This window comes from Mercenaria mercenaria, chromosome 10 (genome assembly GCF_021730395.1).
Source record: "Mercenaria mercenaria strain notata chromosome 10, MADL_Memer_1, whole genome shotgun sequence".
NCBI classification, from domain to species: domain Eukaryota; kingdom Metazoa; phylum Mollusca; class Bivalvia; order Venerida; family Veneridae; genus Mercenaria; species Mercenaria mercenaria.
The window spans coordinates 2,375,433-2,391,415 of NC_069370.1; the positions used below are offsets into that span (position 1 = coordinate 2,375,433).

At 35.7% G+C, this 15,983-nt stretch overlaps 1 protein-coding gene across 29 annotated transcripts in view; it reads right to left on the reverse strand.

The window, feature by feature from the left end:
• The window catches only part of LOC123559909 (arf-GAP with GTPase, ANK repeat and PH domain-containing protein 1-like), a 74,644-nt gene that overhangs the window by 22,092 nt on the left and 36,569 nt on the right, over window positions 1-15,983 (reverse strand). For 8 of the 29 annotated variants that reach the window (XM_053552125.1, XM_053552122.1, XM_053552127.1 and 5 more), the window contains 3 exons: window positions 11,095-11,184; window positions 6,443-6,493; window positions 547-654 (listed from right to left, as the gene is read on the reverse strand). In XM_053552125.1, coding sequence (XP_053408100.1) covers window positions 547-654; window positions 6,443-6,493; window positions 11,095-11,184 — 249 coding nt within the window. Of the gene's footprint in view, window positions 1-546; window positions 655-6,442; window positions 6,494-6,901; window positions 6,923-11,094; window positions 11,185-13,427; window positions 13,509-14,063; window positions 14,094-15,983 lie in introns of all 29 variants that reach the window. The other 21 variants (XM_053552124.1, XM_053552129.1, XM_053552145.1 and 18 more) reach the window with 10 other exon arrangements.

A 15,983-nucleotide genomic window follows, 5' to 3' on the forward strand; every position in this document is an offset into this window, starting at 1 on the left:
ACCAGTGTAGATCATGATCAGCACATCCATGCAGTCTGATCATGATCTGCGCTGTTCGCTATTCAGTCAGCATTCTTTTGGTATGAACCCCTTTTAACAGTTAACGGTATTATTCAAACTGAAAGATGGACAAGTTCATTATAGAAATTTAGCAGTGTAATGGTTAAGCCTATTCTGCGTAAGGTTCGCGTTTGAAAAATTCCCCAATATGAACGTACGGTATGGGCACGGTACAGGAATAAGGAACAACCATTATTAGCAAGTGCCCCAAATATCTGATGTTTACAAGTTACATGTTTAAGAGCTTTCTGATCACAATTATGCCCAAAAACTACTATGTGACAACTGCTCATTCTATGGAAATAACATTGGGCTTTTTTAAAATGTTAATGTATGTATGTTGATCAAGCATGGGCTTTGGAATCACTGTAAAAAAAATTTTTTCTTGCTAATATTTTCCATTCAAGAACTTGCGGAAAGGCATGGTATACTGACACAGAGTTCAATATGCATAAACTGAAAGTTTACAATGTGTAATGGTTGTACCTGTTTGATCGGTATGACACGACCACAGCCCAATTTTTCTCCTTCTTGCTTCTTGTCATCCTCTGTCTGACCTTTGTCCTTCTCTTTGTCTTTGTCTTTATTTTTCGGCTGTAAAATTCACATACATCAATTATACTACATGTAGCTATAGCAACCAACTAACGCCATGGAAATCCATGTTTATTTCAGTATTTGTTTTTTTTGTAACGAATCAATGAAATTATATATCAAAGCAGAGAAACTGTTTTTTCTAGAATACCATTACCAGTACTTGACGATTTTACTTATTACATACAATTATTATCAAAATGAAATTGTGAATTATACAGAAATTGAACATATGAGCCGTGCCATGGGAAAACCAACATAGTGGGTGTGCGACCAGCATGGATCCAGACCAGCCTGCGCATCCGCGCAGTCTGGTCAGGCTCCATGCTGTTCGCTTTTAAAGCCTATTGGAATTGGAGAAACTGTTAGCGAACAGCATGGATCCTGACCAGACTGCGCGGATGCGCAGGCTGGTCTGGATCCATGCTGGTCGCACACCCACTATGTTGGTTTTCCCATGGCACGGCTCATATGTTTATAGAAATCATTCGAATCTTTGAGTTATAAAAGCATCTATATGTGTCTTTTTCAAAAACAAATATGAATATGATGAACTATTTCAACACAAGTTCTCAATTCATTATACAGCAATTTAGTTTAAAATTATGTGTGTATGTTTATTTAAGTCATTAATATCTTGTTTTTTTCTGCAATGATGCATCAAAATTTGTGAAATCTATAAAACCAACAACTACAACTTGCAACTAGAATTTATGCCATTGCAACCCTCCCATCTCTTCTCCACTAGATATCTAATTAAGATTTTCCCTGCAGTGACAGTTGTGAGTTAATGGAAAGAAACCCAGGCTCCATTCATCCCTCTATAGGATAGAACAAATATCCAGTAAATATCTAGAAGTAAGGCAGGAAAATTCCATTTTGAGTTGACGCTAAAACTAAGGTTACAGAATTGTGAAAAAACTAAACTTCCATTTTGCCAAAAAAGTTAAGACTGACCTACTGTTATTTTAAACTCTTCTCAAGCAAACAGGGAAATCTTGTCAAAATTTTTGCATAAAATTTGATTTCTAGTCCAGACAATTACATGGTAGGAAAATCTGAGACAAATTTCTGCCGAAATTCCCAGTTTCATTATGTTTAAATTCCCAGTTTCTTTATGTTCAATTAGTCTGCTCTTGGCAATATGAATTCATCTTCGGGATTTCTAAATAGAAACTTCTTGCTTGGCTACCTATGTCCTACAATGCCATCAGATAATGTATTATTTACAGACATCAAGAACAATGGAGATTTATTCTAGAAACAGTAAAATGTTAGTAACAAGATGTCATCACCTCAGTGCAAAAAGTGGATAACTCCATTGACTTAAAGAAGGACTTACTAACTTTTTGAACTAAGGTGACGAATTGTGTCTGAAAAACAAATATGTACACCATGACGGCCTGCCAGAGGCAAGTGGGTATGTAATTTTATATGCTGTGACCTTGACCTTTGACCAAATAACCTCAAAAACAACAAGGGTCATCTACTGACTACAGGCAACCATCCTGAGGTCGGCAGCCAAAGTATTCTTTAATAATCGAGCTGAAAGTGTAAAGGTCACTGTGACCTTGACCACTGACCTACTCATCTCTCTCCCCAAAATTGGAAAGGTCATCTACTGACCAAAGGCAATCAACCTATGATATAAGTGTTCTTAAGTTTTCAGTCTCAAAGTCACTGTAACCTTGACCTTTGACCCTAATAATTTTTTGTCCATTTCCAGGACACTGTGACCTTGATCCAATAAAAACAGGGGTCGTCTACTGAATGCAGGCAATCATCCTAAGAAATTACCATTCTAAACCCAAGCATTCTCTAGTTATTATCAGAAACAAAGTTGCCTTACTGATAGACCAACAAACATTGAGCAAAAAGGATATATCCCCTCTTCCCAAAGGAGTGTGTTGGGGGAGGGGGGTGGGGAGGGAAGGAGCATAAAATACCTGGTATAGAGAGCTACTTTCAAGGCAACACTGAATAAAGAGGAACTTCTTAAAACCATTAAGTGCTTAATCATTATATATATGTAGAGATAGTACCTAAGTTTTTCAAATCATAGGTTTGAAGTTAAAAAGCTTTGAAATGAAGAGAAATGTCCATATATTTCTCAAAAACAGAAATATAGACAATATTTTAACCAGAAGTGCGGAGTTATGAGCATTTAATATTTTCATGATAACGAAAATTTTGTGATCAAGGAAATGTAACTCTTCTTGAACATGGAGAGCATAAACATCAAAGGGACATAATATAGTCAATATTTTCTAATTGGGTGCATTTGATTTAACATTCAACTTTGATCTGGATTGCTAAATACTGATCCATGATACTGTGTGCTAAAAATTTAGAACATCTGGAACAGTCTATTAACAGCAAAACTATGCTTTAGCAGAATCTAAATAGAGTTAAGCTCTAACTGGGACTCGAACCCAGGACCTCTCACACCTAAGGCAGACACTCTACCACTTCCCTATAACAGCAGTAGCTAATAGCTATGCAGTTTAATTGCTGGATTACTTTGCGTGAACTGGAACAATAATCGGTGAACTCCGGATTATCGGCGTATTCGCTTTGTTTCCTAACGGCATTTTTTGTGTAAAGAAAAAATATAATCTAATGCTGCCAACGTCATAATCGGTCAAATCTGCCCAAATTTCTCTGACGTGTTGTTCAGAGTATGAACTTACTAACTGGCAGTACCAGTGAAATATTACTTACACTGAATCTTTTATATTTGCCCTTTTTGCAGCTGCCGAACGGCAAAGACGATGAGATTTGTCCAAATATAAGTAATTATTTTACCAGTTTTGAGAGGATTTCAATAGATGGGAAATTACAGTTACAAACTAAATACCTTTCTGCAACACATGGAGTCATTAGCATTCACTGTCAATCAGTATTATGACTGAGATCGACTGTCATTCACTCATTTCAAAGTTTCATAGACAGAGTCCGTTGTTTACATTTTTATCGTAACCGGTGCACTTGTAAAAATCACTTTAGTTTGAAAAATCAAAGTATGCGAAGAGCTATGGTAAGGTCTCTAATATATGTAAGATATCTGATCCAAAAACAATGGTATCAATCTTCTGTGGAGTTTTCCTGCCCAACTTAAAAAAGACAACATTCTAAGTGGAGGGAATATAATAGAATCTGTGACATGCATTTAGTGTTTTAGTATGAGAAAATATTGTATATTCTTTCAGAAAATCATTAATTTCATATATATATACTTTAACTGATCAGTTACCAGTTATATCCTGAATAAAACATAAAACCCCTAGCCAATTATTATTTTATATGATCCTACGTGGATGATGTTATGATATCTGACTCTTCAGGACTAAACTAAAGGCCAACACAAATATCTAAAAACATTTAACCATGAACTGCAAACTTTCTAAATTCCTCAACCCTAATTTCAAACTGGACACTTTACTCCTTGTTGCATGACAAATACATAAGAAACTTGAATTGTCCTTACGAAGATGTATACACCCTTCTAGGCACAAACTGAACATATTGGTATTTTTAAAACAAGAGGACCATGATGGTCCTGAATCGCTCACCTCTTCCCACATGATCCAGTTTTGAGTATGACGTCGTTTTTTCTATTATTTGACATAGTGACCTAGTTTTTGAGCTCATGTGACCCAGTTTTGAACTTGACCTAGATATTATAAAGATAAAAATTCTGACCAATTTTCATGAAGATCCATTGAAAAATATGGTCTCTCGAGAGGTCACAAGGTTTTTCTATTATTTGACCTATTGACCTAGTTTTTTAAGCCACGTGACCCGGTTTCAAACTTGACCTAGATATCATCAAGGTGAACATTCTGACCAATTTTCATGAAGATCCATTCAAGGGTATGGCCTCTAGAGAGGTCACAAGGTTTTTCTATTTCAAGACCAACTGACCTAGTTTTTGATCGCAGTTGACCCAGTTTCAAACTTGACCTAGATATCATCAAGATAAACATTCAGACCAACTTTCATACAGATCCCATGAAAAATATGGCCTTTAGAGAGGTCACAACGTTTTTTCATTATTTGACCTACTGACCTACTTTTTGAAGGCACGTGACCCACTTTCGAACTTGATTTAGATATCATCAAGGTGAACATTCTGACCAATTTTTATGAATATCCATTCACAAGTATGGCCTCTAGAGAGGTCACAAGGTTTTTCTATTTTTAGACCTACTGACCTAGTTTTTGACCGCACATGACCCTGTTTCGAATTTGACCTAGATATCATCAAGATGAACATTCAGACCAACTTTCATGAAGATCCATTGAAAAATATGGCCTTTAGAAAGGTCACAAGGTTTTTCTATTATTTGACCTACTGACCTAGTTTTTGACGGCACGTGACCCACTTTCAAAATGACCTAGATATCATCAAGATGAACATTCAGACCAACTTTCATACAGATCCCATGGAAAATATGGCCTCTAGTTAGGTCACAAGGTTTCTCTATTATTTGACCTACTGACCTAGTTTTTGATGGCACGTGACCCACTTTCGAACTTGACTTAGATATCATCAAGGTGAACATTCTGACAAATTTTCATGAAGATTTCATGAAATATATGGCCTCTAGAGAGGTCACAAGGTTTTTCTATTTTTAGACCTACTGACCTAGTTTTTAACCGCACGTGACCCAGTTTCGAACTTGACCTAGATATCATCAAGATGACCATTCAGACCAACTTTCACACAGATCCCATGAAAAATATGGCCTTTAGAGAGGTCACAAGGTTTTTCTATTATTTGACCTACTGACCTAGTTTTTGATGGCACGTGACCCAGTTTCGAACTTGACCTAGATATCATCAAGGTGAACGTTCTGACCAATTTTCATGAAGATCTTGTGAAATATATGGCCTCTAGAAAGGTCACAAGGATTTTCTATTTTTAGACCTACTGACCTAGTTTTTGATGGCACGTGACCCAGTTTCGAACTTGACCTAGAAATCATCAAGATGAACATTCAGACCAACTTTCATACAGATCCCATGAAAAATATGGCCTTTAAAGAGGTCACAAGGTTTTTCTATTATTTGACCTACTGACCTAGTTTTTGAAGGCACGTGACCCAGTTTCGAACTTGACCTAGATATCATCAAGGTGAACGTTCTGACCAACTTTCATGAAGATCTTGTGAAATATATGGCCTCTAGAGAGGTCACAAGGTTTTTCTATTTTTAGACCTACTGACCTAGTTTTTGACCGCACGTGACCCAGTTTCGAACTTGATCTAGATATCATCAAGATGAACATTCTGACCAATTTTCATGAAGATCCATTGAAAATTATGGCCTCTAGAGAGGTCACAAGGTTTTTCTATTTTTAGACCTACTGACCTAGTTTTTGACGGCACGTGACCCAGTTTCGAACTTGACCTAGATATCATCAAGATGAACATTCTGACCAACTTTCATAAAGATCCCATGAAAAATGTGACCTCTAGAGTGGTCACAAGCAAAAGTTTACGGACGGACGCACGGACGGACGACGGACGACGGACACCGCGCGATCACAAAAGCTCACCTTGTCACTTTGTGACAGGTGAGCTAACAAGAAAACTACAAAATCGATGTTTTTCTAAATATCCCACCACATTCTTTACAAAGTTCTAAAATGTTGTGACACTGACAATAATTTTCTTGACTATTTACTGAAGTTAAATATCATTATCTACTCAAATTAAGCATTATCCCTTAGTATTTGCCATGCAAGTGAAGAGTTGTGTCCCTTTGTGCGTGTAAGGGAGCTTACTTTTGGATTGAAGACACTAAGCTGGATAGGGTGGGACTGGTATCTATATGGCTTTAACAAAACACAATGAAAGTGAGTGCTTACATTCAAAGTTAGTAAAGCTTTGATGAAATTTAAAACATAAGCTTCTGACAAAACATGACAAAATGTATGCTCGAAGTAGCTGACCTGTACAGACATTCGGCAATATATGTGCAATTACGTATGTTATGGGTCTTTTTTTAGCAGGCTAATTCTGTAATTGTAGCTCATACAAGCACAAAACTTTCTATACGAGCCTGAAACTGCCGAAAGAGTGTATAGAACAATATGTAATGAAACAGAAAATGCCGATCGTCAATAAGGGTTTATTACTTTTACATTAAGTTATAAAGCTTTGATAAAATTTCAAACATAAAGCTGTGATGAAATTTTAAACATAAAAGCTTCGACGAAAAAAATGAACAAAATATATCTTACTTCACTTTGTAAGGAAAGGACCTGCGTATTACACAATGATCATTAGTTTAGACTTAGAGGCATATGATAAAGATGATGTTGGCAAAACTTGTATTTAAATTTTTAACACACAAACATCAACTTAACAAGAGCTCGTAGAACACGAAATGCCCCCCTTGATGCATTCAGTAATTGCACAAGGAACAGAAATTATTTGGTCATTGTATACAAAAGGTCTACTGTTCTGGGTAAATGTGACCTTGACCTATTGACCTTAAAATATATAGAGGTCATCTGCTGGTCATGATCAACCTCCCTATTAAGTTTCATGATCCTAGGCCCAAGCGTTATTGAGTTATCATCCAGAAACCGTGTAACTGATCTGGGTCACTGTGACCTTGACCTTAGACCTACTGACCTCAACATCAACAGGTACAGAATGACATCCTCACATCTCTCGACCAAAATTCTGTAACAGTCCTTGTGCTACTCGATCTGTCTGCGGCTTTCGACATGATTGACCACCAAACACTGTTACACCGACTCAAACATCATTTTGGAGTCACAGACAAAGCACTTGCATGGATGTCATCATATCTTAGTGACCGCTATCAAACTGTGTGCGTTGACGGTGAGTTGTTGACGCCTATGTTGATGAAATACAGTGTGCCCCAGGGATCAGTGCTTGGTCCAAAGAACTATATCATGTACACTAAACCTGTGGGTGCCATATGCAGACGTTATGGACTTCTTCATCATTTCTACGCCGATGACTCTCAATTATACCTATCCTTTAAACCGATAGAGGCTGTGGCTAGAAGTGAGGCTTTGCGCCGCATTGAGAGCTGTCTGGCTGAAATTGTCTCGTGGATGTATTGTAAATGCTGAAGCTCAATGCTGATAAAATGCAGGTAATGCTATTCACATGAAAGCGTAACTCCAAGTACATTGATGACGTTTCTGTGAAGGTCGGTGATTCTGTGATAAAATCCACGAAATGTGTTAGGAATCTTGGTGCAGTATTTGACAACAATATGGATATGGAACAATAAGTCAACTCTGTGTGCCGGGCTGGATATGCACAACTTCGCAGAATAGGTCACATCAGACGGTATCCTACCAATGATGCCACAAAGACCCTTATCAACAGCCTGGTTACTTCATGGTTAGACTACTGTAATGCCTTGTTACACTGTGGAAAATGGTTCCGTATACGGGAGTGTACGCATTCCGTATACTCCTAATATATGGGCGTATACGGAAACATTTTCCCCGTATATGGAACATTCCATATACGGGAATCCCGTATTCTTTAATTGGACATTCATGTTTTTCTCACATGGATCCGTTCATTCACACTTAGCATAAATACGTTTCTACAGCTTATGTCAGCATTCAAAGTTACGGATTGTCAAGGTCCAAAAGTATGTTTAAGGCGTAGGTTTTGATCATACTTTCAGGAAAGATACCTTTTATATGATATTCATATATTAGACATATACGGGACCATATACTCCCGTATATGCAAATATTTTTCGCAGTGTTAAGTGGTAATCAAAACAGCACATTTAACAAGTTGCAACATGTCTAGAACACGGCAGCTCGCGTCATCACTAAGACGCCCCGTCGCAATCATATAACACCGGTTCTGAAGGAGCTCCATTGGTTGCCAGTGAAATACAGGGTGCAGTACAAGGTTCTGACCCACACCTTTAAGGCTTTACACAATCAGTCCCCTGCCTATATTAGGGATATGATAGAAGTGTATAAACCGGTCAGAAACTTAAGATCACAAGACACGCTGTCACTGGTTATGCCAAAAACTAAAACCATGAGGTATGGCTATCGCAGCTTTTCGTGCACTGCTCCAAAGCTTTGGAACTCCCTTCCCGCCAAGACCAGGGAAGCTGACACGCTAGCTGCTTTCAAAAGCCTGCTAAAACCCCACTTCTTTGTACAATACTTTGTTAACTGACCGATACATTGATGAGTTTTTTTATTTCTTCTTCTTCATAAAACAGCATAGAACAGTATTTTATCCTAGGGTCACTTAAATACTTTTAAGTATGTATGTATGTTTTTCTTGTTTAATCTATACGTCTTACATTTATGATTTTTGTTAATGTGGAATGCATTATTTTTGTATGCATATTTGTTTGTATTTTTGCAATTTTTCTGTGAAGCACTTTGAATGTGTACATGTGCATGAAAAGAGTGCTTATAAATGTGGTATAATAATAGGGGTCATCTGCTGATCATGATCAACCTCCACATCATGTTTCATTATCCTTGGCGGAAGCATTCTCAAATTATTGTCTGGAAACCATATAACTGTTCTGGGTCACTGTGACCTTGACCTTTGGCCTACTGACTTCAAAATCAATAGGGGTCATCTGCTGGTCATGATCAACCTCCACATCAATTTTCATGATCCTAGGCCCAAGCATTCTTGAGTATTCATTCAGAAATTGTTAAACTGTTCAGGATCACTGTGACCTTGAGCTCTGACCTATTGACCTTAAAATCAATAGGGGTCATCTGCTTGACATGACCATTCTCCCTGTCAACTTTCATGATCCTAGGCTAAAGCATGATTGAGTTGTCATCCGGGAACAGTTTAACTGTTCCATGTCACTGTGACCTTGAACTTTAACTTACTGATCTCAAAGTCAATAGGGGTCATCTGCTGGTCATGACCAACCTACCAGCAATTTTCATGATCCTAGGCTTAAGTCTTCTTGAGTTATCATCCGGAAACCATTTAACTATTCTAGGTCACTGTGACTTTTACCTTTGACCTACTGATCTCAAAATCAATACGGGTCATCTGCTAGTTATGTCCAATCTCCCTAATCTCCCTATAAACTTTCATGAACCTAGGCCCAAGTGTTCTTGAGTTATCATCCGGAAACGGATTGGTCTACATACCAACCGACCGACCGACAGACAGACCGACATCTGCAAAACAATATACCCCTCCTTCTTCGAAGGGGGGCATAAAAAACACATGCTTCCATAATGGTCTAGTAACCGAGCCTTTGTCTGTTGTCGATACAACAGATTGCTGTCAAAACCATGTTTTTACTGACAATTCTATTACATGATAGCTTTTACTGTAAAAGCACAAATTTTCGCTGGGTCAAACTTTCTAATGCTGAATATTTACACAAGGATTAATTTTCACGAGCTGTAGGGCCTCAAGAAAATAGCGAAAATTTAACCCTCGCGAAAATTTCTGCTTTTACAGTATATGTAAAATTATCTATCTTGTAATATAACAACTTGGTGTTAGCACTTAGTTCAGACATTAAGTGGTGCCAAAAAAATCACATAAAGTGAAATAAGTGAAAAGTTGTCTCGCCTTAGTTAATAATTACTTGTCGTAAAATTAGCATGCTTGTAAATAAAATACAGGCATGTATGTCTGTAACAGAGCCGGTCCACTGTAACCATGTAATAGAACTGTTTAATTTTCCACACCTTTAGAAAAACCATGGTATTTCCCTTATTTACCAATAAAAAAAATATCACAGTATACTTCACATTTCAATGTAGTTTGTCTTTATTTTTGTTCAAACTGGCATGCATTTTAAGACAACACGTATGCATTCCTGTATGAAACATACGTAGCAGTTCTTGAAGTCATATTTGCACCACTCAGTGTACATTTCAAACAGGAAGGCTAATACGTTAATGAAATCATGTTATAAAATCACCCACCACAAAACAAACTCAAACAATACATGGTAACATTTAGGGAATATGGTGATAATAAATTAGCATGGGTATAAGATGAGGCACTGTAAGAATATATAAACATTTAAAGGAACACCTTCGGTACTAGACAATGTACTAAAATTTAAACCGTGTTCCAATTTAAGGAAAAAGACAACTGGTAAAAAATCTTTCAACTTTAAGAAAGCAATGCTCTTAATTCTATTCAAACTGGTAATTATTCTCAATTGTCATAAAAATGTTTCTTTTTCTTATCAAACTTCTTGAATTAAGGTTGAACTTTGTCTAACAAAATATTGTTTTGTACAGTTTTGTTCTGTAAATTACGGCCATCAATGAGTACTTATTTCGGGATATGAGTAATACAAGTGTGCGAGGGTTTATCTCTACCTACATCCACCCAAATTAAAAATGACAACAATATTACATGATATATGATACAATGAACACGACTGGACAGATGATTTCACTTATCTTACATTGAACAGATTTGAGCGGCGTCTGTTTTTACGACTCTGCGTCGGCGTACTGGTGGGTGTAGGAAGTTCTTTAGAGTCTGGTTTAGAGTCCTGTAAATACACGGGGTGAGTGGTGTTAGTAATATACACAAAGCTAACAAGACATATGCGTCAACTACAATATATGTAACACACAACTAAAATATATACACATACACATTATGCATTTTTAAGAATTATAAAAATAACACAGTACTTGTGAATAACAGTTTTCGACTTTTCTAACTCGTATCGAACCTACAATGTCAGCCCATATGAACTACATGCGTTTGACTATCATGAGGTCATACAAACAGAATCAGCATTCATTATGTGCTGTTCACTAAAACCAAATTGACCCGTTTGCATAAATTTTGCGCGATTTCTACACAAAAATGAGATTTTAACATTCTGTGAGATCTTCACTTTGGTTATTCATTTAATGCTATATTTCAGACACACTAGTGTTAACCCTTACCCTACTGAATTTCTATAATGAACTAGTCCATCTTTCAATCTGGACAATACCATTAACTATTTAATGGGGTGCTTACCAAAAAGATATTGATTGAATAACAAACAGTGCAGATCATGATCAGACTGCATGGATGTGCAGGCTGATCATGATCTACACTGGTTGCAAAGGCAGAATCAATCGTGTCTGATAAGGGTTAAAATGTCATTTTTTGTGAGTTTTTAAACGAGTGTAAAATCGCAGCATGCCATCAAACGGGGCTTCCCTGGCTGAGTGGGTAAGGAAGTTGACTTTGAATCTCTTACCCTACAACCCTGTATGTTTCAAACTTTGTTTTGGGTGTTTCAAGTGATATATAAAATAATGCCACCAAATACCAGCCATCAAATACAAGGTATCATTTTACAGAAAATGAGAAATTCTACGACACAAGAAACTCTTCAAGACATGTACTAACTATTGTATGATCTATTTCATTTACAATATCTATAATTTATTCAAGAACAAGTCAATTTATATGCAATTAACATTAATCAAATAATGCCTTTTTTATCTTTAATATTTAGTGGTTATTATTAACTAAGCTATTTTAGTTCATTTATTATTAAAAGGTTAGTGTTACTGCAAATCATTACAAAATATACAAGTTTATTCTAAGATCAGTCTCAACTACTTGTCTACCCAATACTTCTTTATATACAAATAACATGTGTATATGAATACAACAGTTACATACTAAAACCTATATATGTTTAATTATACATTTTAACTAAATATCTATTATATATTAAAACTTATAAAATTACACATTTATAAACTATAGATATATGTGGTAAAAATATATCTCCATATAAACTTGTCTAGCATAATATATGAGTTATAAAAGAGGAATGGAGCCAACTCCTATATTTCACCAAATATGGTCAACATTGTTTTTAGCCCATAATTTTTCTAAGTTTAGAGAGCAAATTTTGTAGTGTTTTAAATATAAAAGATAATGATTATTATTTTAATAGTCAATGAAATGTCCAAAGATTATACACCTGAATTTCAAGACCAGTCTGAAAACTGAAGGCCATGACTGGCTGTTTCTGAACATATTTTTGAAATTGACCAATGACAGAACAGTATTTCCAGACTGGTCTTCAAACTCATTTTCTTAACTTTGGAACCTGGTTATTAGACTGTAACATGGATCAACTGTAACTGGGATCAACCGGGAATAATGTCCATTTTCAGGGTCTAAATACATTTTGTAACATCAAGCAACCATAAATCAACTCTAAAATTGCAATGATTAAAATCATGTTTCCATGACGAGGTAAAAACATTCCGTTTAATAAGGGTCAACTTGCTACTGATTTGTTTTAATATTGACAAAAGTGTAACAATTGGTGTACTCCCAAAAAAACATCATGCAGTGAATGCACGAGATCTACAACCTAATGTATCATGTGACCAAATCTGGGTTTACATTGGTACCCTGCTAGCAGTGCATAGACAGTACATGTATGTATACAAGGCTGGTTCTCATGCTCAACTGGACTAACTACCAGAGACATTGGCCACCAAGATTCAAACCAAATCCTGTCTTCCAATAAAAGTCGCCAAAGTTTCTATTTTACATCAAGCCAAAACAAAAACGTTTTTAATTGAGGTTAACCAAGTATATAGTGACTGAAACATAATTGTCTCTTTAAGTTACAAGTTACATTTCATAACCTGTCTCATATTTTTCAAAATAATTCTCTGAAATGCATGTTTTTGAAATACTTTTTAACAACTGTAAACGGAAACAAATCTTGGCAACCTCAAGCTCTGGTAGTGTATGAGCATTTACCCTGGTGGACCGGTTCAGATTCGGTGTAACCGGTACATTCTCATGAACCTGTAGCTCCATCATATATCGCTCCATCTTATCCTAAAATTTACAATGCATTAAACCTTTTTTTTTTTTCTTATTTTAATACTGTAATGCATTTTACTGTATTTTATTTCATAAGAATAAAACAGAATACAACAGTTTAAACATCATAACCTTTGTTAAAATACAATAAAATAACAATATTGCTTTTTGCATGCATATTATTTTCATATTTCATTCATTTATAAAGTTTAAGTTGTATAAAACTGCTTGCAAAATTTACATGTATATAAATTTTGTGTTATAAGGTGAAAAATATGCAAAAATGAGGATCTGATGACTTAAGTAATGATATATTTAGCACCACACCTGTACCTTTCTAGGAAAAAAACTAGTTCTCTACCGATTTACAATCTAAAGAACTACTTCCTACATAGAACTAAATCAAAGATAAAACTTTTAAAAATTAGAGACAGTAACATTTAATGTATTATGTGTTATAAACATTGGTTAACCATATTGCCCCTAAAAAACTTAAAGAATTTTGTCAAGTACACCAAAACCTCACAAAAGTTATATCCCACTAAGAAAATACCGTCAATTTAGGTATACCTTGAATATTAAGCCGTCATGAGAAAATGGCTACAAAGATAGAGAGAAAAATTACATTTAAAATAAAAAGCTTTGCATCCTGGTGTCCTTCAGTCACTTCACTACCAGCAACCGAACAAAGTAACAGTAAGTGGCTGCTCGGGACCCGAAGCAGTTCCCATATACTAACTGTATGCTCTATCTGTTACAAGTGTGACTGTAACAAGTGTAACTTTATTCTACAGGCAATAATGTCAATAAAATAATTCACGACAACTAATATCACAACTATGTGGAAGACAATACATGTATCTACATACACAACTGGATTTTTATTGAACTATTTTAGCAACTAAAACATTCAGTGACTGACATTCCCTGTAACTACAGAAACACTGAAGAATTTAACAGACACCTTTCTATGTGTTATAACACTGACTAAATTGTACGTTATAACACAGACTACATTATTGGTATGTGCTAACTCTAAATCTACAGCTATATGTCTTGACATACTAAATAAAGAACAGAGATAGTATATGATGATTTCCAGAAACTTATTATATATTTAATATGGGAATAGATAGATGTATCTATATAGGCAAACCCGAGCTAAAGGCCACAACTGACAAGATACAAATAGGCTGTCAGGACCTCTATGTCTTATTTGTTTATTTTAATATTTGCAGTGTAATTAATTTGTGAAGAAAAAAAACACAACAAAAACATTTTCAACATTTTTAACAAAAAGGCTGTTTCCTGCCTCTCGTAAAAGTGACCATTAACACGCAGGTTTGACTGTACATGTGTTAAGAGATATAATAATACAATTGCTGTTATATACACCATATACATTGTAGCAGAGATATATCGTGTATAAAAGGTCAGTTTATTGTAATACTGAGAATCCTCTACCGTTTAATAAAACACATCACACTCATTTTCGCTATCTCACAAAGTATCCGTGATTATACATGTGATTTTGAAGACCGCTCAGATTGCACTTTTGCCACTGGTCAGTTGCAAGACTGAGCTCAGAATCAACCAGATGCTTGTGTTTTGGGATTTATCTCCCTTGGTTAACAAACTAAGTTTGGAGACCAGTCTATAAAACTTCAGCATCTGATTGGTTGTCCCTGAGCACACATTTGAAATTGGCCAATGGCAAAGTGGCATTTCTAGACTGGTCCCCAAACTAAAGTTTCAAAACCTTGGAGCCAAATCAACAGTTTCCATGACCAGATCAACAAAAAGAGAGGAGAACAGAGAGTTTATATCTATTTACATGGAAATACTGGAAGTACTGAACCAGAGAATGTTAACAATGGAGAGTGAATGATAAAAATGATTCCCAAGTGAGCATGAAAATGAGCATGACATCAATACCTGCTGCTGAACTTCTCATTGTATGCATATACAACTATGTTTTTGATATGCATGGGAAAAGTATTAATATTTATGTTTGTTTTGAAAAATAGCATTCAGGTTTCAAAATTGCTCTGTGAAGATTTCATGTCAAGAAAGTTCAAAACATAATATCTGTTATATATGATAACAGATACCTCCTGAATCAAAGTAAAATACTGCAAGGAACTACCACGTATTTAAAGTATTAATGTCTTCATTATAAAAATTTGTGACCGATAACAAAAAGCAAAATTGGAAAACTGTCTTTGAGGCACTAGACAATCCAAAAATAAGTAATGGCTGATGTAAGCAAAAAACTGCATATTGATGTTTTGGATGATGTAAGAAAATCAACCTATGGCAATTTTAAGGATTAAGTATTTTAGAAATAAAACACTGACAAGATGATTGTTTTAGCTAAACAAATAAAACAGCAATGTTTTAATTAACCCTTAGACTGCTGGCGGCAGATGATTCTGCCTTTGTGACCAGTGCAGACCAAGATCAGCCTGCACATCCGTGCAGTCTGATCAT